This window comes from Rhamphochromis longiceps, linkage group LG4, assembly GCF_057381845.1.
Source record: "Rhamphochromis longiceps isolate RC_006_pf linkage group LG4, R_longiceps_female_GT1.1, whole genome shotgun sequence".
In the NCBI taxonomy this organism is placed as follows: domain Eukaryota; kingdom Metazoa; phylum Chordata; class Actinopteri; order Cichliformes; family Cichlidae; genus Rhamphochromis; species Rhamphochromis longiceps.
Window position 1 is genome coordinate 39,194,677 of NC_140560.1, and position 26,517 is coordinate 39,221,193.

The 26,517-nt window shown below is 45.8% G+C and overlaps 2 protein-coding genes across 2 annotated transcripts; both read left to right on the plus strand.

Moving 5' to 3' along the window:
* The first annotated feature begins 74 nt into the window (after positions 1-74).
* psmd3 (proteasome 26S subunit, non-ATPase 3) lies at positions 75-5,825 on the plus strand. Its single transcript, XM_085404985.1, has 12 exons — positions 75-343; positions 2,602-2,792; positions 2,960-3,100; positions 3,465-3,601; positions 3,677-3,867; positions 3,946-4,049; positions 4,128-4,242; positions 4,416-4,535; positions 4,619-4,722; positions 4,802-4,957; positions 5,285-5,335; positions 5,585-5,825. Exons 1-12 carry the CDS (start codon positions 163-165, stop codon positions 5,660-5,662), a joined length of 1,569 nt encoding a protein of 522 aa, XP_085261111.1. The 5' UTR covers positions 75-162; the 3' UTR covers positions 5,663-5,825.
* A 1,612-nt stretch (positions 5,826-7,437) lies between these two features.
* LOC146672385 (uncharacterized) lies at positions 7,438-17,002 on the plus strand. The gene is made up of 4 exons (XM_085404986.1): positions 7,438-7,707; positions 10,213-11,439; positions 11,621-11,790; positions 14,358-17,002. Exons 2-4 carry the CDS (start codon positions 10,918-10,920, stop codon positions 15,493-15,495), a joined length of 1,830 nt encoding a protein of 609 aa, XP_085261112.1. The 5' UTR covers positions 7,438-7,707; positions 10,213-10,917; the 3' UTR covers positions 15,496-17,002.
* Positions 17,003-26,517: the final 9,515 nt, after the last annotated feature.

Sequence of the window (26,517 nt, forward strand, 5' to 3'; positions counted from 1 at the left end):
AACACACACACACACACACATCTGTGATCGATTATCGAGCCTGCGCTGCTGTTTCCGCTCTCTTCTGCTTCTGCCTGTCATATCCCAGAATCCTCTGCGCCACAGAATAGTGTCCAGTCATTGTGGGTCAGCTCGGTTCGGTTTCATCCACCCAGACACAGCATGAAGGAGACCGCGGCCAAACGACGCGACAAGGCGGGAGGCCGGGACCGGGACTCGAAGGCAGAGAAGCCAAAGGAGCCGAAGGAGGTGGGCCCAGAGCCGCAGGACGTGGAGATGCCTGAAGAGGAGGCGGCTAATGCGGCCAAACAGCCAAAGGAGCAGGACAGCCTGACCCTGGACGGTAAAACTCTTCAAACACCAATACCGATACCCCCCAGCACAGACCCGGGAACGGGGTCTGTGCTGGCCCGGTACCGAGAGTCACGGCAGCTCGGCGGTTAGCCTATTAGCATGAGGGGCTAACAGCCCCAGAGAGTCTGCGCGTCATTTAGCTTAAAACCGACACCAACCTCTCCCATTCGCGGGTCCGGACCGGGCCCCGTTCCCCTTCAGACCGGTGTCGTGCCAAACTAGGTATCCCCGACAGAATTTGTTTCCCCTGCGTCGGGAGCACACGCTGGACTGTCCAAATCACGGACAAACAGGGTCCCACATTGTTGATTTTTAGTTTACAAACACTTCTTGTAATGACTAACTACTCCTGACATTTTGGAGATGTTAGCTCTTTACACAACGAAGTTATAGTGGGACACAAATAATATCAGGCTGATCCTGCCACAATTTGTTCCCCCTGTGTAAATCACAAACAAACAGTGTCCCACATTGCTGATTTTTCGTTCACAAACACTTCTTATTATGACGCATTACTCCTGAAACTTTGGAGGATTTAGCTCTTTATAGAGTAAAGTTACAGGAGAATAAAAATAGTTATCAGCCAAAATGTTAATGGTTTATTAAAATAATCCCATCTGATATATAATTCTCTGTTGTAACCCCCAAACTGAATGCTAACGTAACGATGCTAATTTTTCCCTTTTTCACAAAATGAAAACATCAGTACTTCCTGCTCCCAGCACAGGGGAAACAAATTCTGTCGGGGATACCTACTTTGGCACGACACCGGCACCAGAACCCCCCCCCCCCAGAAAACAGATTTGATGGTCTCTGAGTGCAGAGAGGGAGAGAGAGCTGTGGAGGACGTAACAGCCAGAGAAATAGGACCTCTTCCGCCCGTACATTACACAGACGCCACATCGGGGAGACCGGTCAGAACAGGTGGCATAAAGAAAGACAATGACATGTACGACACAATAAGGAGTGGAGGAGAGAAAAAGAGTTTATCAAACATGAAGCGTAGTTTGATCTTCTGCTGCTGGTTCAGTCAGGTTTGGTCAGAGTGATGAAACCTGCAGCTTTCAGCCCAACGGCGTCTGTGGACGATCCACGCTCTGTGTTTGCATGTCTGCTCCCGTTTACAGTTTTATCTGTTTGGTGGTTGTTGAAATAGTTGTGTGAGCTTTAACCTGAGATTCTGGCGTTAAAATACATTTATATTGAAATCATTCAGGATTTAATGAATCTTTGAAACCCAGCCCTATGAAGGATAAACATAAACATCAGTTTGCCTGAGACTAGGGCTGGGCGATATGACCCTAAATTCATATCTCGATATTCTTTAGCTGGATGGCGATATACGATATATATCTCGATATTTTTAAAGCCGTTAAGTGAGAACAAAGAGAGAGTTCTTAGTCAAAGCTGTGTCCCAGATCTCACACAGGCACTTTTATTAACATACAGCGCTGATGTACAAGGAAAAATTACTCAGAAATAAATTATCAGCACTTATTAAATAATAATGCTCCATGAATAAAATAAAACAGTAGCTCGTTAACGCTGTCCAGCCCCGCACGGGGCGATCCGCGGTAACTTGTTAACAGAGATTTGCCCCGTTAATGCCGTTATGGCGTTAACGTCACGCTGACAGCACTAAAATAGTCTCCAAATGTTTTCTTTTTACCGAGCAGCTCCTCTTTGATAGCTGCTGTGTCCGTCCTGCCTGCAGGTGACGCGATAGCGGAGGGGGAGTTGTGTTCGGTGAAGGAGAGGCGAGGCCGAGTAACGCAGCGTAGAGACAAAAGTGGACGAAAGTGAGGCAAACATGCGGCTCCACAAGTCTAGTTATAACGTAACATAGACTATATCGATATATTTAAAAACTCGGTGTATCACCCAGTCCTACCTGAGACTGATGTGAGCCTCGACTTTGTGCTCCGCCCTAACACATGAGGCATGAATGCAAGCCCAGGACGTCGTCTGTGTAGAACACCAGGACCTATCAGGGCGGCTCAGGTGTAACAGGAGACATGAATGGATCGTCCGGTTCTCAGGAGGATGTAACCGTCACCTTACGGCATGGATGTAGAGCCGCGTTGTCATGAGCACAGCTGTAAGCAGCTAAGCTCCTTCTCTGTAGCATCTGCATGGATGGAGGTCAAAGGTCGCATGAAAAGGCGTAAACATGAGGATCGCGCTGAGCCGAGGTCTGTGGGTCATGTGACTGGTGCTAATGTCACCCCCCCCCCCCCCCCCCCCCAGATATTAAGGAGCACGTGAAGCAGATCGAGAAGGCCGTGTCGGGGAAGGAGCCTCGCTTCGTGCTCCGCGCTCTGCGGGCGCTGCCGTCCACCAGCCGCCGCCTCAACACCAACGTGCTCCACAAAGCCATCTGTGGCTTCTTCACCAACAACGCCACCACCCGAGACTTCCTGCTGGGCTTCCTGGAGGAGGTGAGCAGAGATGAGCTGCAGCTTTGAATTAATGACAAACAGGAAGTGAACCCTGACCTCTGAGAGCCGCATCATCAAACAGTAACCTGATTATTTATAACAAGGTGATCGATTCCTGATCAGATGGTGTGTGTGTGTCTGTGTGTGTCTGTGTGTGTGTGTCTCAGCCGATGGAGATGGCCGACGGAGACGTTCAGTTTCGTCCTCGCACGGGGAAGGCGGCGGCAGCTCCTCTGCTGCCAGAGGTGGAGGCGTACCTGCAGCTGCTGCTGGTGGTTCACCTGACCAACAACAAGAGATACACTGAGGTGACCCGCCCCTCACTCACCTGTGTGTGTGTGTGTGTGTGTGTGTGTGTGTGTGTGTGTGAGAGACCCGCCCCTCACTCACCTGTGTGTGTGTGTGTGTGTGTGTGTGTGTGTGTGTGTGTGTGTGTGTGTGTGTGAGAGAGAGACCCGCCCCTCATTCACCTGTGTGTGTGTGTGTGTCCCGCATAGTCTCCGGGTTTTTCCACGAGCAGCTGCAGAGACCAGCCTCGGTAACCAGCAGCACAAACGCCTTTTGTGAGCCGGCGCGAACAGCTGAAGACGAAGGTCGAAGGACTCGAGCCGGGGGACTCTGTGCTCGCCGGTGACGCTCTGTTGTGTGCTGACGGTGACGTTTGTGTTTCAGGCGCAGAAAGTGTCGGACGACCTGCTGCAGAAGATCGTCTCCAAGAACCGCCGCGCTCTCGACCTGGTCGCCGCCAAGTGCTACTATTACCACGCCCGAGTGTACGAGTTCCAGAACCAGCTCGACATCATCCGCAGGTACGTACACACCTTTCTCCTTTCCTGATGACATCAAACCCTCAGACAACCAGTCACTCGACTGTCCCCCCCCAGCTTCCTGCACACCCGCCTGCGCACGGCGACCCTCCGGCACGACGCCGACGGGCAGGCGGTGCTGCTGAACCTGCTGCTGAGGAACTACCTGCACTTCAACCTGTACGACCAGGCCGAGAAGCTCGTGTCCAAGTCCGTGTTCCCCGAGCTCGCCAACAACAACGAGTGGGCGCGATACCTCTACTACACAGGTGAGCTCACAGCCGCGGCGCTCAGGCGAGTCCCCGCCATGACGCCGCGCTCACCCGCCTGTCATGTGACCCACACAGGTCGTATTAAAGCCATCCAGCTGGAGTACTCGGAGGCTCGCAGGACTCTGACCAACGCTCTGAGGAAGGCTCCACAGCACACCGCCGTGGGCTTCAAACAGACGGTACGCACGCACACACACACACGGTCAGGTATCGGTGTCTGGTATTGATCACTGAAGCATCGATCGGCTCCGGTTCAGGTCCACAAGCTGTTGATCGTGGTGGAGCTGCTGCTGGGAGAGATTCCCGACCGCCTGCAGTTCAGACAGCCGTCACTCAAACGCTCCCTGATGCCCTACTTCCTGCTCACACAGGGTCAGTGTCACACACACACACACACACGCCTGATCATGTGACCGTAGAGTTATGGCGAAACGATGGGTTCTGATTGGAGGAACAATGTTTGCTAACACAGTGGTGTACCTACCTTCAGATACTCGCAGCTTCCCATGAGCCTCTCTGTTCACTTCCTGTATCTGTGTGTGCAGCTGTGAGGACAGGTAACCTGGCCAAGTTTAACCAGGTGTTGGAGCAGTTTGGAGAGAAGTTTCAGGCCGACGGGACGTACACGCTCATCATCCGCCTCAGACACAACGTCATCAAGACCGGTGAGCCAATCGTACGCCGCCGTCACACAGCACGCTGCTCATCAGCCGCGCTCAGTGTGTTACTGATCTGTGTGTGTGTGCAGGTGTGCGTATGATCAGCCTCTCGTACTCTCGGATCTCCCTCGCCGACATCGCTCAGAAGCTGCAGCTCGACAGTCCCGAGGACGCCGAGTTCATCGTTGCCAAGGTAAACAGACGCGCTCAGCGCCGCCTTTTTAACGCCGACCTCGTGACCTCTGTGTGACCTCTGCGTGTTTGCGTCACAGGCGATCCGTGACGGCGTGATCGAGGCCAGCATCAACCACGAGAAAGGCTTCGTCCAGTCCAAGGAGACCATGGACATCTATGGGACCCGAGAGCCTCAGCTGGCGTTCCACCAGAGGATCTCCTTCTGCCTCGACATCCACAACATGTCGGTCAAGGTGAGCGCACCTGAACATACACACACTTCTCACACCCAAGGACTCAAGGTCAACACAAGAATGTGAAATCACAAAAGCTCCGCCCACAGACTGCTCTGCATCACCATAATGCTGCGAGCTCTGTCACTTCCTGTCAGCAGAGGTCTGACTGGAAGCCTTCTTGTCAAATCTGTGGAAGCAGCTTCTTCCTCCTGCTCCTCCTCCTCACATTAAAGCAGATTGAGGAGGAGGAGGTGGAGGAGCAGGACCCGGGGATCCGCTCGGTTACACGACCTCAGGTTTAAGAGTCGATCACCCCGATGCTAATCTCCCTCTGTCCTCCTGCAGGCCATGAGGTTTCCTCCCAAAGCGTACAACAAGGACCTGGAGTCTGCAGAGGTAACACGCACGCACGCACGCACACACACACACACACGCACGCACACAGCACGTGATGTCATGTCTTTAGTTGACCACATGGTGGCAGCGTGTGACTGTAGCTTACACAGAGACAAATCAGAATAAAATAATAAAGATGCACTTCCTGTCATCTGCATTCAATCTGTTTTTTCTGTGTGCGCGCGTGTGTGTGTGTGTGTGCGTGCGTGTGTGTGTGTGTGTGTGTGTGTGTGCGTGTGGTGCGTTCAGGAGCGTCGGGAACGTGAGCAGCAGGATCTGGAGTTTGCTAAAGAAATGGCTGAAGATGACGATGACAGCTTCCCATGAGCCTCTCTGTTCACTTCCTCTGTGTGTGTGTGTTTGCGTGTGTGCGTGTGTGCTGATGTTACCACGTCAGTTATTACCCAGAATCCCCCTCTGCTCTTGTTTTCTCCCATGGCAGTGTTGCTGCTGTTTGTTTCTCTCTGATAAATAAAGTTTTTTGTTTACACGCCTGTTTGTTTGTTGGTTTGTTTGTTCTCTGGGTGATGATGTCAGTGATGAGGTTTCCAGGTTGACAGTGAGGGCTGGTAGCAGATGAGAGATGAACAGCAGCAGTGCACGCAGCTCTCAGAGCACAGAGTAACTGTGATGAGCTGTCTACAGTAATGCTAATGTTAGCCATGTGCTAACAGTCTTTGGTGTCCGTGCGCTCCTACGGGAAGGGTTGTTGAAGCCAGGAGCCGTGACGAGGGAGGGCATTATGAAGCTGTGAGGCATAAATGATTAGAATAAATGAACAGGAGAAGTTAGCTGCTTTCCACATCTGTGCACAGCTGCCTTCCTGAACACCTGAGGCCCTCCTGATGGTCGCTGCATGTGCGAGAGTCAGCGCAGTGATCATGGGGATAAAAGTGATTCTGAAAAAGGAACGATGTGAAAGATACTGTAGAGCTGAACAGCAGAGGTCTGCACACTGACACAGAACAACAGCACAAATTGGAAAAATGAACTGATTCAGTCAAGGTCAAAGGTGAAAGTGTGCAGGCAGTCACATGACCTCAGATGTAAAGGATGGACAGACAGAGTCCATCTAATGTTCCAGTGAAGAAGTGAAGGTGGCTGACAATCTGCAGACTGGACAAGTGGACACTGATGAGAGTTGGAAACGTTTGTCCCGTCTCTTGTCCCCCACACCTTACATCGTTTTTTTGACTCGAAACGTTAAAGTACTATAAATGTGTTACAGTGAGGTTTATATTTATCAGGTATGTGTGCTTTTGAAGCCAAATGCTGCAATTTTTCTGTAAAGCAAATTTACCTATGGGTATAAATAAAGTTGATGCAGTGGTGTAAACCACACCACCACTGGACTCTAGAGCAGTGTCAGCGTGTTCGCCGGACTGACCAATCACGCTTCTCCATCTGGCGATGGACGAGCGAGTCTGGGTTTGGCGGTTGCCGGGACAACGGTACTTGTCTGACTGCGCTGTGTAAAGTTTGGTAGAGGGGGGGTTATAGTGTGGGGTGTTCTTCAGGAGTCTTCGTGCTTCAGCAGACCGAGACACTGCGGACACCTTCGTGTTCCCAGTATGTGGGACCAGTGTGGGGATGGCTCCTTCCTGTTCCCACATGACTGCACACCAGTGCACAAAGAAAAGGCAAAAGGACACGGACGAGCCGGTTTGGTGCGGGAGGACCGGCCTGCACAGAGTCCTGACCTCAGCCTGATCCAACACCTTTGGGACCAATCAGAGCGGAGACTGTGAGCCAGGCCTTCTCCTCCAACATCAGTGTGACCTCACACATGTGCTTCTGGAAGGATGATCAACACTCCCCATGAACACTCCTGAACCTGAGGAAATCCTTCCAGGAGACGTCCAGCTGCACACGGTGGGCCGACATCATATTCCACCCTGTGGATCAACAGTGGGAGCTCACTGGAGTTCATGTGACCTTTGCACATGTCGGGCCAAGAATCAAGCAAACGTGATGTATTTATATAAACAGAAAAACAATTTGAGACAAAACAAGAATAAAAATAAGAAGTTAAAACACATCATGTGGCCCAGAACACAAATGCACTCAGAATTACATTCAGTGTAAAACAAAGTGTGCAGGACTTTATCTAAGAAACTTTTACAGAGAAGCGCCTGGACTGTATCATCCAGACAACAACAGGAGTCAAGAAACTGGAGCGAGTCCAGCCCTTTATTTTGAAGAGCTCAGCTTACCGTGACGGGACGACTGAGAGCCTGCACAGACATGCAGGACGTCAGCAGAGGTCACATGATGGTCGGGGCTGAGCTCGGTGCTTCAGAGGAACAGCCACGGATACGGATGTGTTCTCACCAAGAGGCAGAGGGTCTGACTCCTGCTCCAGTTTAAAGCAGGTGAGCTGCTGTTGTCATTGTCTCTGTTAACTGAACAGGTGAGCCCAGCGTCTGATGACTGAGTGCAGAAAACAAGCTTTTTCCTCTCTGCGGGTGAACATCGAGGCTTTGCTTTCAAACTTTTAATCTCTGCTCAACGTTTTTAATTTTCACTTTACAAACTGATCACAAAGTCACTTCACATGACCAGACTTCCTTCTTTGGCAATAAGAGTGCATGTAGCTTCCTGTTGAACTGGGTGGGGGCTGTTACTAAACCCTGCTGTTTGAGGGCTGAGCGGGCAGCTCTACTGTCCAGGACGGCCACGTCTGGCGATGCAGTGATGAAGCCCCGGTAACGGGTCGAATCCCTCCGGCCACGGGCAGATCGAATGAACTCGAGAGCATGTCACAATGCTCCTCGCTGCTGATAGTTTTCACCTTTTGGGTGGCTCCATAATGTGCGTATGGTGTCTGTGATAATCGTCAGAGTCGCCTCAGATCAAAAACCTGATTCCTGCATATTTTCAACAGCTCGATTCACATGAAGAGGAAGTTGTTTCAGAGAAACGGGGCCTATCTGTGGTCACGTGATATCCTGGAGAACGATATGGGTCTTGGCACGGGCTTCATTCGGACAGGCCTCGCGGCTTCACTCTTAGACACAACGTCATTAGTCACTTCCTGGCGGAATTCTGTGATGAACCCACAGTGTACACGGCCTCAGGAAACCCCCACTGGGCCCTGCCCACACTAGCTTTACCCATCTGGTGCCCATCAGTTTTTTGTGGTCCCCAAGGGCTAAACTGCTGTGGGCCTGTGTGGACACACCCACAGTGGCCCCACACAGCCATGTTTGGAGGCACGTTACTTAATATAAGGAAACAGCAGACAGGGAAATGTGATTACTGTGGAGAAGATGAAAGCATGTTTTATTCCACTGCCAGAAATATGAAGTTAAACTGGTTCTTACTGACACGCTGCAAAGAACTCAACAAGTGAAACAAACAGTCTGACAGCTCTGAGTTGGTCTCTGCGAGCAGAGCTACATACCGAACAGCACCAGCAGGAAACACATGTGGTACAGAGGCCCTCTGTGGATCATGGGGTCTGCCCACAGTGCCCATGTTGGCCTCAGGAGGGCATCACTGGGCAGCATTAGTGTGATGGGCTCAGTATCACTCTGTGTCAGTGTGGTTTGTGTGAGCAGTCAGCTGGTCCATGTATATATATATACATACATAAATGGAAACAGGCTGTTTTACAGCTGATCAAAAGTTTAGGATAGAAAGTTCCAGACTTGAACTCAGTAATAAATTGGTCCGCTGTTCTTGTTGATCACTTCATGCAAGCGTTTCCATGAGGTGAGTGGGAACATTTCTCCAAGTGGTGAAGACGGCCACACGAAGGGCGTCTGCTGTCTGGAACTGTTGTCCTTTCTCAGTTGGATTTAGATCAGGGAAAGATGCAGGATGGTCCAAAAGAGTGACGTTATTCTCCTGGAAGAAGTCCTTTGTCCTGCGGGCATTGGGTACTGTAGCGTTGTCCTGTTGAAAAACCCAGTCGTTACCACACAGGCGAGGGCCCTCAGTCATGAGGGATGCTCTCTGCAACATCTGGACATAGCCAGCAGCCGTTTGTCACCCCTGCACCTCCTGAAGCTTCATTGTTCCACTGAAGGAAAAAGCATCTCCCCAATCATTGTGGCGCCCCCTCGTCTGTAGGGCGAAGAAAACATCTCAGGTGGGATCTGCTTGTCATGCCGGTAAGGTTGGAAACCATCAGGACCATCAAGGTTGCATTTTTTTTACAGGAGAAAAAAAAGGTTATATTTTTTTCTCATCAGAGAATTAGTTTTTGAAGTCCTTCAGTCTCAGATGCCATTTGATGGTTATGGGGGTGCGGTCGGCACCACTAATGGCCTTAATTTGGGTTGAGGATTTTTTAGGTTTCCACTTCATGTTTTTTTTCCATAACCCCCAGGACGACCGTCTTAACTGCATCCCACCTCAGCAGCGATGGTGCGCTGTGAGCGACCCTACTTATGCAGTTCAACAAGCCATGTTCAAAAAGGAAAGTGTTTTTGCTTTTGCCATCAGAACATCCTGACAGTCTGACAATGACAATGAATCCACAGTTTTGCACAGATTTGGCCTTTTAAAGGCATGTGGTCCTAACATTTGATCAGCTGTAAAACAGCCCGTCCCAGTTTAAGTTTATGAAATGTAAGTTAAATGTTTTGTCTCACTGCCATTTCTGCTTGTTGCATGTTGTTGGAACCTTGTTAAGATCCAACCATGCAAAAGATGATTTTTTGCCATTTTTCAAGTGGTCTCAAACTTTTGATCGGGACTGTGTTTAATAATCGATTAGTTTCTTCTGAATGGATTAAGAATGCTTTTTTTTTCCACATTGCAATGCATCACAATTGTAAATCATTACACAATTAATTGTGTCAGCTCTATTAGATGTAAGATTGCTTTTGAAATGGGCAGTTTGCTTTATTGTGCTTTGTATTTGCTTTCAGACTGCAAGGAAAGAAGGCTAATCTACACCGAGCATCTGAGGAACACCACGCAAGTCCTCCAGCACATTGGATCCAAAACCTGATCCAGTTCCTCAGACACCATCAGAAAGCAACAGCTGCCAGTATTTTACCGTAAATTCTACAATATTCTCTTTACAGTGTTGGACAACACCCGCCTCTCCAACACCACCCTAAGAGAGTCCAGCTCCGTCCCCACAGCATTTCTGGCCTTCTGATCAGTTTACTGAGTCTGTTGGCGTCTGTGACCCTCAACCCTCTGTCCCAGCATGCAACAGCACAGAGGATAGCACTGACCACAACAGACTCATAGACAAATCTGAGCATTGGTCGACAGATGTTGAAGGACCTCAGAGACTGTGGCCCTTCCTGTAGAGGGCAGTGGTGTTTTTAACCACGTCCGGTTTATTATCAGTGTGTACTCTGAGGTATTTACCGTCCTCCACAACGTCCACATCAACCATGTCCACTGAAAACGAGTGACTCCTGCTGGGTGTGCTCCAGGGGTAAAAATGTGTGGAGTTTATCTAAACGCAGGAAGGAAAGCTTGAAGAAAGCACCGCTGTGCGTCCAGCACAGAGCCACAGCCTGCTGGGTGAAAGCAAAGAACAAATACAAAGAGTGTTCACAGCAGCAAACAGGCTGACTGACCTTTGACCCTCACTGCCCTCAGTCATTACTGTTTATATGATGATGATGATGATGATGGTGAAACGTTTCTCCCATGAAGGCGTCCTTTCCTGCTCTGTGATGGACAGAGAAACCTCCATGATGAGCACTGCTGCTGACGAGCTGCTGGAGGCCAGTTTCTCCAGGATAAAGATTTTGTACCACTATAGAGATCAGCTTACAGCCCTGTCTGAGGAGCTCAAGGAACTAAAGCCAAAATATAACAGGACAGGATGTGTTAAGTTTTTTTCAAGGAGATCATCTTCCCTATTGTCTTGTCCTGAAATCACTGAATCACTGGAGAAGTTGCAGAAGATAGAAGGTGAAATCAATGAAGCCCAGCAAAAAAACGAGGAACTGTTAGAGAAGCTGAAGATTTCTGCAAACAGCCGTGAGCACGTCGTGGAAGAAATTCTGTCAGCAGCAGCAAAAAGATTTAAAGTCAAGAACCAAATTAACTTCAGCTCAGCATCAGCTCGAAAACTCATCCAAGAAATGTCTCGATGTGAGTTTCAGCACATCCTCGAAGGAAAAGTGGTGGTGAGGTTCTGTTATTTCATTTTTACATCATCATTAGTGAGATCTAAACACATACTAAAGGTTTAAAAACATATCATTCATGCTTTTATGGTTTATCACTGCAGCAGTTTTTCCCTTAACACTGACAAACTGATGAAGAACAGAAATGATTCTGTTGTAACCTGTTCTCTCTGACGGTCAGGTTGGATCTGTAGATGGTGGAAAGGAGTTGCCACTTCCTGAAGTCATTCAAATGTCGATAGAATTAATCTGGAAGAATCATGTGACCGAAGCCAGCGAATCACTGAGAGCTGCAGCTGACAAGATCAAAAAGTTCATCTGGGACCTTTTTCAGCAATTCAGCAACATTGAGTAAGTTTTTCTCTCTATATATAAAATGACTCCACCACAGCTCTGACTTCCTGTAGGTGTTAAACAACCAATGAAATCTTCTTATGGCCTCTCACGTCGCGATGAGACACATAGTCAATAGCGTGCCAACAACCCTCTCTGGGACACGCCCCCCTCCCACTGGGGTTTACATACGTGGGACTCTCCACCATTTGGTCTTAAAACTGAAGAAGGTTCTCGGATGAAGCGTCTTCACAAACTCGAAGAAGTCCAGTCGGCTCCGGGAGTATCCTGTGTAACTGCGAGAGATCAGCTCAAAGGGAAACCCTTCTCCAAGAAAACAAGCTCGACTACAGTGGGGCAAAAAAGTATTTAGTCAGCCACCGATTGTGCAAGTTCCCCCACCTAAAATGATGACAGAGGTCAGTAATTTGCACCAGAGGTACACTTCAACTGTGAGAGACAGAATGTGAAAAAAAATCCATGAATCCACATGGTAGGATTTGTAAAGAATTTATTCGTAAATCAGGGTGGAAAATAAGTATTTGGTCAATAACAAAAATACAACTCAATACTTTGTAACATAACCTTTGTTGGCAATAACAGAGGTCAAACGTTTACTATAGGTCTTTACCAGGTTTGCACACACAGTAGCTGGTATTTTGGCCCATTCCTCCATGCAGATCTTCTCGAGAGCAGTGATGTTTTGGGGCTGTCGCCGAGCAACACGGACTTTCAACTCCCGCCACAGATTTTCTATGGGGTTGAGGTCTGGAGACTGGCTAGGCCACTCCAGGACTTTCAAATGCTTCTTACGGAGCCACTCCTTTGTTGCCCGGGCGGTGTGTTTTGGATCATTGTCATGTTGGAAGACCCAGCCTCGTTTCATCTTCAAAGTTCTCACTGATGGAAGGTGGTTTTGGCTCAAAATCTCACGATACATGGCCCCATTCATTCTGTCCTTAACACGGATCAGTCGTCCTGTCCCCTTGGCAGAAAAACAGCCCCATAGCATGATGTTTCCACCCCCATGCTTCACAGTAGGTATGGTGTTCTTGGGATGCAACTCAGTATTCTTCTTCCTCCAAACACGACGAGTTGAGTTTATACCACAAAGTTCTACTTTGGTTTCATCTGACCACATGACATTCTCCCAATCCTCTGCTGTATCATCCATGTGCTCTCTGGCAAACTTCAGACGGGCCTGGACATGCACTGGCTTCAGCAGCGGAACACGTCTGGCACTGCGGGATTTGATTCCCTGCCGTTGTAGTGTGTTACTGATGGTGACCTTTGTTACTTTGGTCCCAGCTCTCTGCAGGTCATTCACCAGGTCCCCCCGTGTGGTTCTGGGATCTTTGCTCACCGTTCTCATGATCATTTTGACCCCACGGGATGAGATCTTGCGTGGAGCCCCAGATCGAGGGAGATTATCAGTGGTCTTGTATGTCTTCCATTTTCTGATGATTGCTCCCACAGTTGATTTTTTCACACCAAGCTGCTTGCCTATTGTAGATTCACTCTTCCCAGTCTGGTGCAGGTCTACAATACTTTTCCTGGTGTCCTTCGAAAGCTCTTTGGTCTTGGCCATGGCGGAGTTTGGAGTCTGACTGTTTGAGGCTGTGGACAGGTGTCTTTTATACAGATGATGAGTTCAAACAGGTGCCATTCATACAGGTAACGAGTGAGGGACAGAAAAGCTTCTTACAGAAGACGTTACAGGTCTGTGAGAGCCAGAGATTTTCCTTGTTTGAGGTGACCAAATACTTATTTTCCACCCTGATTTACCAATAAATTCTTTACAAATCCTACCATGTGGATTCATGGATTTTTTTTTCACATTCTGTCTCTCACAGTTGAAGTGTACCTCTGGTGCAAATTACTGACCTCTGTCATCATTTTAAGTGGGGGAACTTGCACAATCGGTGGCTGACTAAATACTTTTTTGCCCCACTGTATGTCACAGGTGAAACTCCACCATGCACATGTGGCACATGTGGCAGGGATCCATGTTCATAAAGCCCAGCGACACTCGAACCACTTTCTGAACCTGCGAGGCTTCAGACGTCATCGATGACGACACATTAGGTGATCAGCTGTGAAAACACCTGGATCACTGCTGTCACTGCCTTTGTGTTGTGTTTGGAGTTAGTTTCTGGGTGCTGAGGTTTGGAAACTGTTCTCAAACTCTTCTCTGTGTGGCCCCCCCCCCCCCCCCCCCCCCCCCCAAATCAACATATGACCCAGTTTAAAACCCTGATGCTCACTAACCATGAGTTACAACAGTAGATCAACCTAACGATGCCTGAATTGAACTCATATCCTTTAAAGAATTTGGCACGGTCACAGCAAATCTGCCAGGTTGGAGCACAGACTTACATCCATTGTTCTGAATTACTAAGTCCTCCATAAATAATCTCCAAGGAAACTATAAACAACATCATGTCACAGTCAGGCAGGATTTCATTAGTAAATTTGCTGCATTCCAGCTGTTTTAGGTAAATCTGGTACGAGTCCTGTTTGTTGTTTTTGGTGACGACTTACAGCTGAAATCACACTGACTCGACCTTCACTGGGTTCTTTTACAGAGACAAGGTGATCAAGCTAGCTCAACAAGCAGGTGAAGAACAGTCTGCCTCCGAAACAAGGAGTGGTGGTGACAACGAGGAAGAAAGTAATCAACCAAGTGAGGAGAGTGGTGTTGATGACACAAAGAAAGATAAAAACTATGTGCCCCCAGCTGACTGCCGTGATAGTGATGATGGTAATGGTGCTGCTAAAAGGAAATTTAACGAGCAGAAGAATGCAAGAGATGCTGGAAGCTGGGTGCTGATCAATTTTCGCTCGATTAAAAGGAAAAAGGAAAAATTGAAGGGTTTATTAGAGAAAAACAAAGATGTATTAATTTTAACAGAGACGTGGATGAAAAATGAAAAGAAGAAGCACAAGGATCAGGTCCTTCGAGACATGTTAACTGAAGAGTACAAATTTGTTCAGTTTACGAGGGAAGAGAACAAAAGAGGAGGTGGCGTCGCGATTTTATTCTTAAAGACCCTTTACAAGGGTAAAAAAATTAATCTGATCTCAGCCAAACACTTTGAATATGTGGCTGTAAGGCTGAAGCGAACTGGTTACCAACCTGTCCTGGTCATCGGTGTGTATCGCCCTCCGCAGACGAAATTCAAAGATTTCCGGCCGGAGTTTGAAAGCCTCTTGCAGGACGTTTCTGCAAAATGCAAAGACGGCATCATTTTGGCTGGAGATTTTAATATCTGGTTTGATAAAAAGTTGAAGAACAAAACCAAAAAAAGATTTTCGTCTATATTGAACAATAACAGTCTTACGCAACATGTAAAAAGCCCAACACATAAAGGAGGTCACACTCTGGATCTGGTCATCAGCAGAAATGTTGAAGTCTCTGATCTGAGTGTTCGTAATGACGAAATAGCAGATCATTGCAGTATATACTTCAATGCCACACCTCCCCTTAAAGCAGAGGAGGATGAAGATGAGGATGAATTTGAAGATGAATTTGAGGATCAAGTTGTGAATGAAGTTGAGGATGAAGTTGAGAATGAAGATGAGGATCAAGTTGTGAATGAAGTTGAGGATGAGGTTAAGGATGAAGATGAGGATGAAGTTGAGGATGAAGATGAGGATGAGGTTGAGGATGAGGTTGAGGATGAAGATGAGCCCACAAAACGACTGAAAAATAGTGAAGAGTAGAAAACTTGATGCACCTATTTGTCCTTTAAAAGCTGAAATATGTTGGACTCCTGGACGTCCGAGCATTGACGTTTCAGGAGTCATCATCATACACACATAACACATCGCATTGACTCAGGGGGCTGAATAATCACGCACACCCACTTTTCAGTTATTTATTTGTTAAAAATGTTCGGAATCATGTCTGATTTTCGTTCCACTTCTCACAGATTTGGAGAAGGGTGGCAGATGTAACTGGCTGATAATGTTAAAAAACAATTCTACCCACTGTTAACCATAATTCAATAACCCTGTAAAACTAATAACTGAATGCGCTTTTAACTCTTCTTAGAATGAGATTTTAACCACTACGGTGCAAAGTTTTTAGATACTGTGTTGAAAAAGTACAAGAGATACAATCAGTCAGTGTTTATTCAGCAGTCAAGGACAGCAATATTTGCATAGTATTTTTACTGACATGTTTTGGGCAAAAACATTTTGAATATTAAAATACGAACATTTGTAACAAACAATTGACAAATTAGCCAATGCCAATGTAAAACTTTATCTGCCTGTTAAAAAAAGAAGATAATCTTCTCACAAACTGGTGTTTGATTTTGAAACAGGAAAAAAGTGGAGAAACAACTGAAAAGACTAACATTTGAATAAAACCTGAAAGCAAGTAAATACTTTCTATGCTGCCTTATGGTAAACTTTGGTAATATTGATAAAGAACAACACTGGCTGATGATGAAATGCAGTCAGCTGGCATGGTGACACTGCCAGTATTAACCTGCAGGGCTGGACTGGGACAGAAAATTGGCCCCAGGTATTAAAGCCATAAAGCCTTTGAATGAAAACAAACGCTGTTGTGACAGTGATGTACAGTCTTGTTGGTATATGTATGATTTCTATACATTCTTTCCCAGTTAAATTTACCCTTCATTCTAATTTGTGTTGTACAGTTATTTCATTTTTAACTTTAATTTTTATATTTTATTTTCTTCCTTCCTAGTTAAATTTACCCTTTTTAATTTTCATATTTATTTCCTATCTTATTCATAGCCTTTTCTTTTTTCTTTAGGTCACGAGCAGTTGTCCAAGCATTTCACTGCATATCGTACTATGTATGACTGTGTACGTGACAAATAAAATTTGAATTTGATTTGATTTTTACCTCAGATAAAAACTTTGTTTGCAAGATTCAGATAATTATTTAATAAAAGCTAGTGTCATGAAATCAATATCCTTAGTATCCTTCTTTTCCTATTATATTGTTTTATGTACTTTAATAATGAAGGCTTGTAGAGCAAGGCCACTTTTGACTCACAAAGTGCTCAGCCAGACTAAAAAACAGGAAGTTTTAGTGCACAGGCATATTAATAGATAAGACACAGAAAAGAGGAACTTTGCCATATAAGCAATGTTTGAAACTGTGTGACGTGCAAAGTACAGAAATAATACCATATAAGACACATGTGGAGCTAAAAATGTTAGAGCTGCAACTGGCGTTTGAGCTGTGCTCTCTCTTCCGGAAGATGATTGAATAAAAAGAAATATAAATGTTTTAACACTATGAGTTGGTTTTATCTGTTCTGTCACGGGGACAAAAGAATCGGGGTTAATACTAGACATTTTAAATGAGAATAAGAAAGTATTTCTTTGTGCCCCCCTCTCCCTGTTAATGCCCTACCTGCCCCCTGGCAACACTTTGCTAGACCCGCCCCTGCACAGTTACCAGCTGTCAGCTGCTTAGAAAAGGATCCTGGTGTTATTTGTCTCTCAGAAACAGTTCATAACTTCAACTCATCCATGTCACCTAAAAGGTAAACCTGTTTCTCCATCACAGCTCTGATGGTTCAGTAAGGACATCTCCTGGTTTCATCTTCATGTTTCCCTCTCACCACATATCCAAACCGACATCATGACCAGCAGCTTTACAGCTGTGGCTCCAGCAAACATCAGCTGATACTAGAAATTAATATTAAATCAATTCTAACAACAGCTGATCAAGCTTAAACCTGCTGCTGTTGTTTAGCGCGACATCCGCTGGTTTCCTCTTTCTGGCGCAAAGTGGGCGATAAACAAACAAGAGAGCCGATCAGCTGATCATTGATCAGTTTCATGACTGAAGTAGCAACAGGAGAGGGAGGGGATGAGAGAAGAAGAGGCAGCTGTGCAGCGTAAACACAGAATAACTCCAGCTTTGTGTCTTTTTCCATTGTAGCTGAAGTCCAGGACAAACTGCGTCTCTTCTCAGCTCAATACGAAACGCGTAATATTTTCTCTGAATGACGGACCATTCCATTTTTAAGGAGCCGTTGGCAACTCTACTAACTAACCTTATGAATAAAATAAAGTTCACTATCAGTAACATCATAGCACCACCCAGCTGTATAGAAACTCTGTCATGCTAGCTAGCACGCAGTACGAAAAAGTCAGCATGACGAAAATAAACTCCACCTAAACTTCGTTTATATCTGAACTGCAGGTTATAACTTCTTACCTGAAGTTCAGTTCACCTGACACTCGGACCGGCGGCCGCCTCGGGTCTCTGCTCCTGCCTCTCCTTTCCCTCATCCACCTGCTGGCCTCTGTGGAAACTCCGCCAGAGAAACCAAACAACTGAGTTATTTTTACAGATCTGCCAGCATCTGGCCAATCCACCACCTCTCATTGTTCATGACATTACAAAAATAAATAAATAAGTCATCAGCCCACCGGCAAATGCCCGGTATGCCTGATGGCCAGTCCAGTATGTTAACCTGTTAATCTTTCGCTGAAAAATTGTTTTCTGCGGTGCCTCTTTCGTGCTTGTGTAACCAAGACGTCTACTCACCAAAGAATGAGAGAAGCAATATGGATAACAGCAGAGGACAATTTATTTAGGGTCTGATGGCAATTTACCATCGGTGTCCAGCACTTTAAAGGATTGATGGACTGGAGCACATCCGTCCTTAACATACCCTCTTAAACATCAGCTTGACACTGATACATCAAAGGAAACTTAACCGACTCTAAGTGCAAATGTTTCAACCTGAACAACTTAAAACTTCTCTGGGATACAATGTAAACAAAGGCAAGAAGAAGAAGAAAAGAAATTTTTTTATTTCCATCAATAGCCTCTTCTCCTAACCAGGAGACAAGTGAATATATTGTGTAAAGAGTCCTTTTTCTCAGTCCTGGGGTTGTAACACCACAACCTCCTCAGTGCGTAATCAGAGTGTCTATTTGACAATAACCAAAATGTCTTTGGATAGTCTTTGTGAATGCGAAAAACAACAACAACAACAATGGTGTTAGCTGGCCAGCAAAATAAAGAGAGTGTATGGCACTGAGTGCGGGCGTGTGTGTGAGTACTTCGGTCCAAATAATCGAGGTCCAGATGGATGAATGAATGGCAGCCGCCGGTCCTTTAATGGCAGCAGCGAGGCAGCGAGGCAGCGCAGCAGCGAGGCGTCTGGCAGGAGAACGAACAATAGTCTTTTTTAAGGCTACTGCAGAAGGAGATATTCCCCGCTAGCTCACCCAAGCTTGCTCTCTGGCACAGCTACAAGCCATGTGAGCTCGTAGCCCCTCCCACTTGGATGTACTACAAAAGTCGACGTAAAGCAGCCGCAAACCAATAGCAATAAAAAAACCTCAAAATCACTGAAGAACATTTTATACCCAATATAGATATATACATATATACTGAATATCACACAATATCAGATAACCAAATTAACACTGGGTTACACTTGGCTCTCCTACCTTTGCTAACGTGATGCTCATAGTCCAGAAGCCGATGCTGCATTCACTTACACTCGGATATCTGAGCATCACTGTGAAAACATAATTGTACATTTGATTTCATTGAATTTCATTGTTTTAGCTTTGGGGTGCCACCTGGCCAGTCTGGTTGGCGGGGGGTGGCCTGTGCCCCCCCAGGCCACCCTGCTGGACACGCCACTGCAAACAAGGCAAAGTAAATCTTTTTTTTTTTTTTTTTAATTTCAAATCTCTTTGAAAATCTCTAAACTTTCCTAGCAGTCCTTCACAAACAGGGAACAGTCTGTCTATTCTCTCCATCTGTCAGCTGCTGCTGGCTCTTCCTCCTCCTCTTCCTCACACACTGCTGAGTTTGTCCTGGTGGATCATCAGGGCTGCAAAGCCTCACAGATGATGTGCAGCAGTGTGTCCCTCAGTCTGTCCTCACTCTGGACACTTGCAGTCGTCACACATGGAAATCAAATGTGTGATAAGCTGCAGGATTCAGACACAAGTGTAACTTATAAACACACGTTCATACTTTTATTCCACAATCAGAGAGAAAGAAACAGAGAGAGAGAGTGCAGGACAGACAGACAGGTGACAGTCTCAGGTATACACACTGCTACACAACAGCACAGAGAAGCAGGATTTAGTGTTTGTGTTATTACGAGTGTAAACAAGAAGAGTTCCAGATGGTGCAGTGGACACATGTGTGACTCCACCAGTAATGTTTTAATGTTCTTCATTATTAAACATTCGCACATAAATAAGGGACATAATATTCAGTACTTACTTTTGAAGGGTCACTCTTTGACCGCCCCCTTCTGCCGTATTTTGCGGCAAAATTAGCCAATTAGACAAAAATCAGAAGATTGATAATATATCTTTTTTCGATTTATTTTGTCGGTATGTGAGAGGCCAAATAGAATATGTTGAAACTTCAGTTTACACGAGGCATCAATTTTGGTGTTTATAAAATTATTTAGATCAATCCAAAATACATGACATGTTGGTTCCTCTGCATTGCTGCAAAAAGTACAAAGAGTGTCAATATTTTTCTTAAATTTAACCAGATATGTCTTTACCAGATAACATCTATGGATCAACTTAAGAGTAACTTCTCTGAGCTTAGTAGTTTATTTTATTACTACCTGTAATTCTCACTAATAACTCTTTTACGCTGCGTCCACACCTACACGGGTATTTTTGAACATGCGGCTGTTCTGAGATTTTTTAAAACTCATTTTTTTCCGTTTACGTGTGGACGAGGAATACGGAGTTCGTCACGCGACATCAAAGGTATGTGCCCTTTTTCACGTCACGCTGCGCGCCACGTTTACATGAGATGAATTACAGAATGGCAGATAGAGACAAAATACTGTTAATCTGACTGTCTGCAGGTTTTACACGCTTACATATAAACATGCAGTTACTGTCCCTCCATTTACAAAGGCAGAGGCGTCACGGTGTAATTATTTTACATGTAGTTGTTTTATCCTGTGTAATAATGTTCAACATTGCTGTCAATACATTTTTCAAAAAATGTCTCTCTGTGCAAAATGTGTTCAAAAACATAAACAGCTGTGGGATCCTGTTTGACAATTGTCAGGCTGCTGATGTAAACTGATTCATTAGTGTATATTTGACAAAGAATCTGAATTGACACGTCTCACTTTTTATATGGCACGAATCCATGTGTTATTTTATCAGGTGGCAATATGTCCTAGTGCAGTCAGAGGGGAGGAGCCAGGGCCAAAGGTGAGGCACATCAGGCACAGAATAATAATTTAATCTGAGGATAAAACGCAGGTACTGAGGCTGAAAGAAGCTTCAGTGCTCTCAGAAGACTAAAAACATGCTAAAGTCAACAATGACTCAAATGAGATTAAACAATGCTGCTGTGTGTCCACCAGCAGACACTGGACAGCATAGATGTAAAACCAATATGCCAGCAGTTTATCTCAGTTAGTGAGAGGAGCAGGCCTGTGTTTGGCTGCTTCACATAGTGGACATTGAGTTGTTGTGTGGGACACCAGTAGGATTAATGTCTGTTGCTGTAACAGTAGTTCATGTTTAGAATAAAAATCCCAGCTCACTGAGTTGATCGGGGCAACAGTGCCTAAACTGTTGCATAATGTTGCTGAGAGATCTTTTACTTTGTGGTAATCTTAGACGAGTAGTTTTATGGACAAAACCCAGCAGGTCATTCAGTGTTTCCTTAGTGCTGATGTGTCAGAGATGTTGGTGTAACTGAAGTAATGTTGTTAAGTCCTTAAAGTCATATTCTTTTATTGTCATGACTGTATTTGAAGCTATTTTTATGTTTGTATGATACCTGATTTATATGGAATATGGCTGAAGTAAACTAAAGCCTAAAATACTTAGTCAGTCATTTGTTTAATAGTAATGTAACATTATATAATTCACTTATAAAACTATGAACTGTAATTTTAAATGGTTTAAAAGCAGGTAGAATAGCATATGTAGGCAAGTATATTTCTCCTTTTTTATCAAGAAGCAAAAAAGGAAAAAAAAGAAACAGGCCAGGGTTCGGTGGTTGAATCATCCGCCCCCCCCCAACGCCAAAACCAAATCTACGCCCTTGATTTAAGACCTTGTATGTGAGGAGCAGGATTTTGAATTCTGGATTTAACAGGAAGCCAAAACAGGAGAAATCTGCTCTCTTTCTAGTCCCTGTCAGGACTCTTGCTGCAGCATTTTGGATCAGCTGAAGGCTTTCAGGGAGTTTTTAGGACATCCTGATAATAATGAGTTACAGTCGTCCAGCCTGGAAGTAATAAATGCATGAACTAGTTTTTCAGCGTCACTCTGAGACAGGATATTTCTAACTTTAGAGATGTTGCACAAATGGAAGAAAGCAGTCTTACATATTTGTTTAATATGTGCATTGAAGGACATGTCCTGGTCAAACATGACTCCAAGGTTCCTCACAGTGTTACTGGAGGCCAAGGTAATGCCATCCAGAGTAAGGATCTGGTTAGATATCATATTTCTAAGATTTTCAGGGCCGAGTACAATAACCTCAGTTTGATCTGAATTAAGAAGCAGAAAGTTAGCGGCCATCCAGGTCTTTATGTCTTTAAGACATTCCTGCAGTTTAACTCATTGGTGTGTGTTATCTGGCTTCATGGACAGATAGAGCTGGGTGTCATCTGCATAGCAGTGTAAATGTATGCTATGTCTTCTGTCAATGGAAAATTGTATTTAGTAGTCAGTATAATCTTTTAGTGATATAAGTTTGCATATGGTAGAATGCTGCATGTAATCGTGTGTGTGTACAAGTATATAGTTGGTGGCATATTGAAAGAATGTTTCATCCTAGGAGGTCTGTAACACTCTAGGGTGTTCACCCCCACGTCCTGGGAGCATGAGAGCTCGTACCTTGTCTTATTGCTTTACGGTAGGATTAACGTAGCTATGTCTGTTTTAGTTTAAGTGCTTCTTTACATATAGATGAACTGCTGGATTTTCCAGACCAGCAGGTTAAGGGAAGTTGTTTATGGGGCCACACTCTGACCCCCCCCCCCCCCCCCACACACACACACACACACACACACACACACACGCACACACATACGCTCAATGGAGTATAAAATAAAGACCGGGGCAGTTCTCTCACTGGAGTCTCTTAGTAGGGAGCTGCCCTTGCTAGCAAGTTCTGTGTGTTTCTCTTCTCTGAGTCTTTACTGAAGAAGTGTTTTAGAATATATTCCTTAACATCTTCTAATGATGCTGCCTAAGGGAAGCATGTATAATGTAAACAGAACTGGTCCTAGCACTGAACCCTGTGGAACAATCTATGTGCAAGAACTCGAGGATGTTGAGCTTTTTCAGAGAGTAATCCAAACAGCAGTGGGTTTATGGCCAACCTTGAGCCACGGACCGATCATCAGCATCTTCTTCCTGTCACGTGACGGGGTCTGTCTCCGCCCATCAGCGACCCTCAGCATGAACTCCATCCAGAGTTGCAGCACAGCTGTGTGTGAGTCCTCTCCGCCCTTCACTCAGAGATCTTCATGTAGATCAATTTTAAATACCGAGCTGAAGTTTACTGTAACAGCTGGAGAACAGCTGCACTCATCGTTTGACTGGAGCTGAACATTTGCACTCTCGGTGAGCGTTGGGACCTGGAAATGGATCAGACAGCACTTCCTGTCAGGCACAATTCACTTCAAGATGTTTAATGATGATGCGTGAGAAGGTCGTGCGCACGCTCGTCTCTGAGCTCACAGCGTGGCTGCACCTCAGGAGGTGACTCGACGTGACATCATGCTGATTGCATCATCAGTGCTGGAAGTTTCAGTAATGGGAATTTAAAAGTTTTGCAAGTAGGAATGTAATATTTGTGTAAGTTGTTTTTAGAGGCTTTTACTGCAGCGGGGTCTCATTTAAACACATATCTACACAGCAAAATCTCCAGTGTTAAATTAACGCTGGAGAGTGTCTATATGGGTCCACACCTCTGAGTGTTAAATACAACACTGTTGAGTGTTAAATTAACACTTTTGACAGTGTTATATGTTTAAAAGTAACTTAGTCAGTTTTGAAGATTAACAATGGCTAACACTGAGCAGTGCTGATTTTCTAACACTGGAATATTTCTAACATTTTGAGTTATTTTCCAGTGTTAGAAAATCATTAAGAAAGCCCAGCAGAGGATGTACTTCCTGAGGCAGCTGAAGAAATTCAACCTGCCAACATGGACGATGATGCAGTTCTACACTGCATCATCGAGTCCATCCTCACCTCCTCCATCACCGTGTGGTACGCTGGAGCCACTATCAGGGACAAACAGAGACTGCAGCGTGTTGTGCGCTCTGCTGAGAAGGTGATTGGCTGCAGACTCCCATCTCTGCAGGACCTGTACACCTCCAGGACACTGGGGCGTGCAGCTCGGATCTCAGCTGACCCTTCTCACCCTGGACACAGTCTGTTTGACCTGCTCCCCTCAGGCAGGAGGCTCCGGTCCATTCGCACCAGAACCTCTCGCCATAAGAACAGTTTCTTCCCCTCTGCTGTTGGACACATGAACAATAACCACATGACTGTTCCCACCACTAACACATGACCCTACGCTGTGTCACTGCATCATTCCATGTTTGCACTGATCACCACCTGCACTCATGTATATATCATGTATATATCTATCTATCTACTTAACACTTTTAATTCTTATTCTTATTTTTATTTCCATGTCTATTTAAGCGTAATTTATGACAGTATGTTTGCACTGAAGCACCGCAGCAATTTCCTAATGTTGTAAACCTGCTCAACATTTGGCAATAAAACCCTTTCTGATTCTGATTCTGATTCTGATTCTGATTCTGAATTTAACACTCAACAGTGTTGTATTTAACACTCAGAGGTGTGGACCCATATAGACACTCTCCAGTGTTAATTTAACACTGGAGATTTTGCTGTGTACGCGTGACTCTGAACTCAGTGTGACGTTTACATTTAATGAGTTTTTATTTATTTAAGATTTATTTTGGGGCTTTATTTGGCAAAAGAGCAGGAAGGAGGAGCTCACCTGGAGCTCAGCTTTAATTGTTTTTAATGCAGAAGAAAAAACCCAGATGGGGGAAATGTTTACATAGTTTAACCAGGAGCAGGAAATAAAACTGGAGAATCTCCTGCTGAGTAAAAGGAGTCCAGGATTTCTCAACACACACACACACACACACGCACACACACACACACGCACACACACACACACACACACACACACACACACGCGCGCGCACACACACACGCGCACACGCACACACACACACACGCACACACACACGCACACACACACACACACGCACACACGCACACACACGCACACACACGCACACAGACACACACGCACACACACACGCACACACACACACACACGCACACACACGCACACACACACACACACGCACACACACACACGCACACACACACACACGCACACACACACACGCACACACACGCACACACACACACACGCACACACACACGCACACACACACACACACGCACACACACGCACACACACACACACACGCACACACACACACGCACACACGCACACACACGCGCACACACACACGCACACACGCACACACACGCGCACACACACACACACACACGCACACACACGCGCACACACACACACACACACACTTACAGCAGCTTATTTCCTGATTACTTCCTGTTCAGAGTCCGTGGCCTTTGTTTAAACATTATAAAGATCTGATCATTAAAACACAGGAATATGACGTAAACACTGAACTGCTGAAATTAAAGTTTCAGATTAAATTCCTGAAGTGTCCTGAGGGTGCAGGTGAAGAGCTGAGCAGCAGAATCAGCAACAGCGTGATCGTCTGTGAGGTGGAGGTGATAAAACTGATGAACTTCAGAGTTCGATCCACCGCACAAACACACTGCCGGTGCAGGGAAAGCACACCTGGATGGACCTCAGCATGACTGAAGCAGTGTGAGGTCATGCTGACACAGACGAAGCCTGGAGATCCTCACAGAGGAGAACATCACTCGTGCTCTGTTTTTGCCTTATTTCCTGTATTTCCTGTAAGTTTGCACCTTTTTCCTGCAGCATATGAAGAAACGAGGCGTGGCTTAAGACTTTTGCACAGCTCAGTAAAGCTGTAAGTTTCATCCTGGAGCAGCTGGGCTCGGCTCCTCACCGAGCCTGGATACGTGTTTAATAAGCTGGATGGATGTTCCCGTTGTTCCTCACACCAACATTGGAGGAAACATCCTGTCAGACCTGCTTTGAAGTGGAAACCTCCCAAATCCTTGCCTGTGGTGAATGATCCTGCTGACTCAGGGGGATTTTGAAGGTTATGAAACAGCTGCAGAAGCTCAGCGACGAGGCTGCTCAGCTTGATTCTGCCGTTATTGCCACTGCTCTGACGTCAGCTCGCACACTTCCTGTCCGGCACCGGCGAAGTTACACGTCAGGCCCGTCCTTCTACGTGCTGCTAGTTTTAAATCTGGGCCCTGAGTGGGAGTGGGAGCCTGCAGACTCCCCGAGGACGTGTGCAGAGCGGCTCGTGCTAACCACCCCGGCATGAAGTGTCAGAAGTACACTGCAGGATAAGATTTGTGTGATACGCTCGTGTCCAGTTATTTACACGCCTGTGATCATTGCCTGCTCCTGCATAAGAAAAGTAACTGCAGCCCAGAGAGGGCGCTGATAACTGGGTGGGTTTGGATAATCGATTTATCGATTACAATCGCTGAAAGCCGACAGCTCGCTGACTCTGATGTGTCGGC

Excerpts from the sequence above, each read along its gene's own strand:
- LOC146672385 (XM_085404986.1), top strand. The coding sequence starts at position 10,918 with ATGATGATGATGATGATGATGGTGAAACGTTTCTCCCATGAAGGCGTC. Across the intron at positions 11,440-11,620 it reads TCCTCGAAGGAAAAGTGGTG|GTTGGATCTGTAGATGGTGG; the intron begins GTGAGGTTCTGT and ends TCTGACGGTCAG. Across the intron at positions 11,791-14,357 it reads CAGCAATTCAGCAACATTGA|AGACAAGGTGATCAAGCTAG; the intron begins GTAAGTTTTTCT and ends GTTCTTTTACAG.
- psmd3 (XM_085404985.1), top strand. The coding sequence starts at position 163 with ATGAAGGAGACCGCGGCCAAACGACGCGACAAGGCGGGAGGCCGGGAC. Across the intron at positions 344-2,601 it reads GGACAGCCTGACCCTGGACG|ATATTAAGGAGCACGTGAAG; the intron begins GTAAAACTCTTC and ends CCCCCCCCCCAG. Across the intron at positions 4,723-4,801 it reads CCGAGTTCATCGTTGCCAAG|GCGATCCGTGACGGCGTGAT; the intron begins GTAAACAGACGC and ends TTTGCGTCACAG.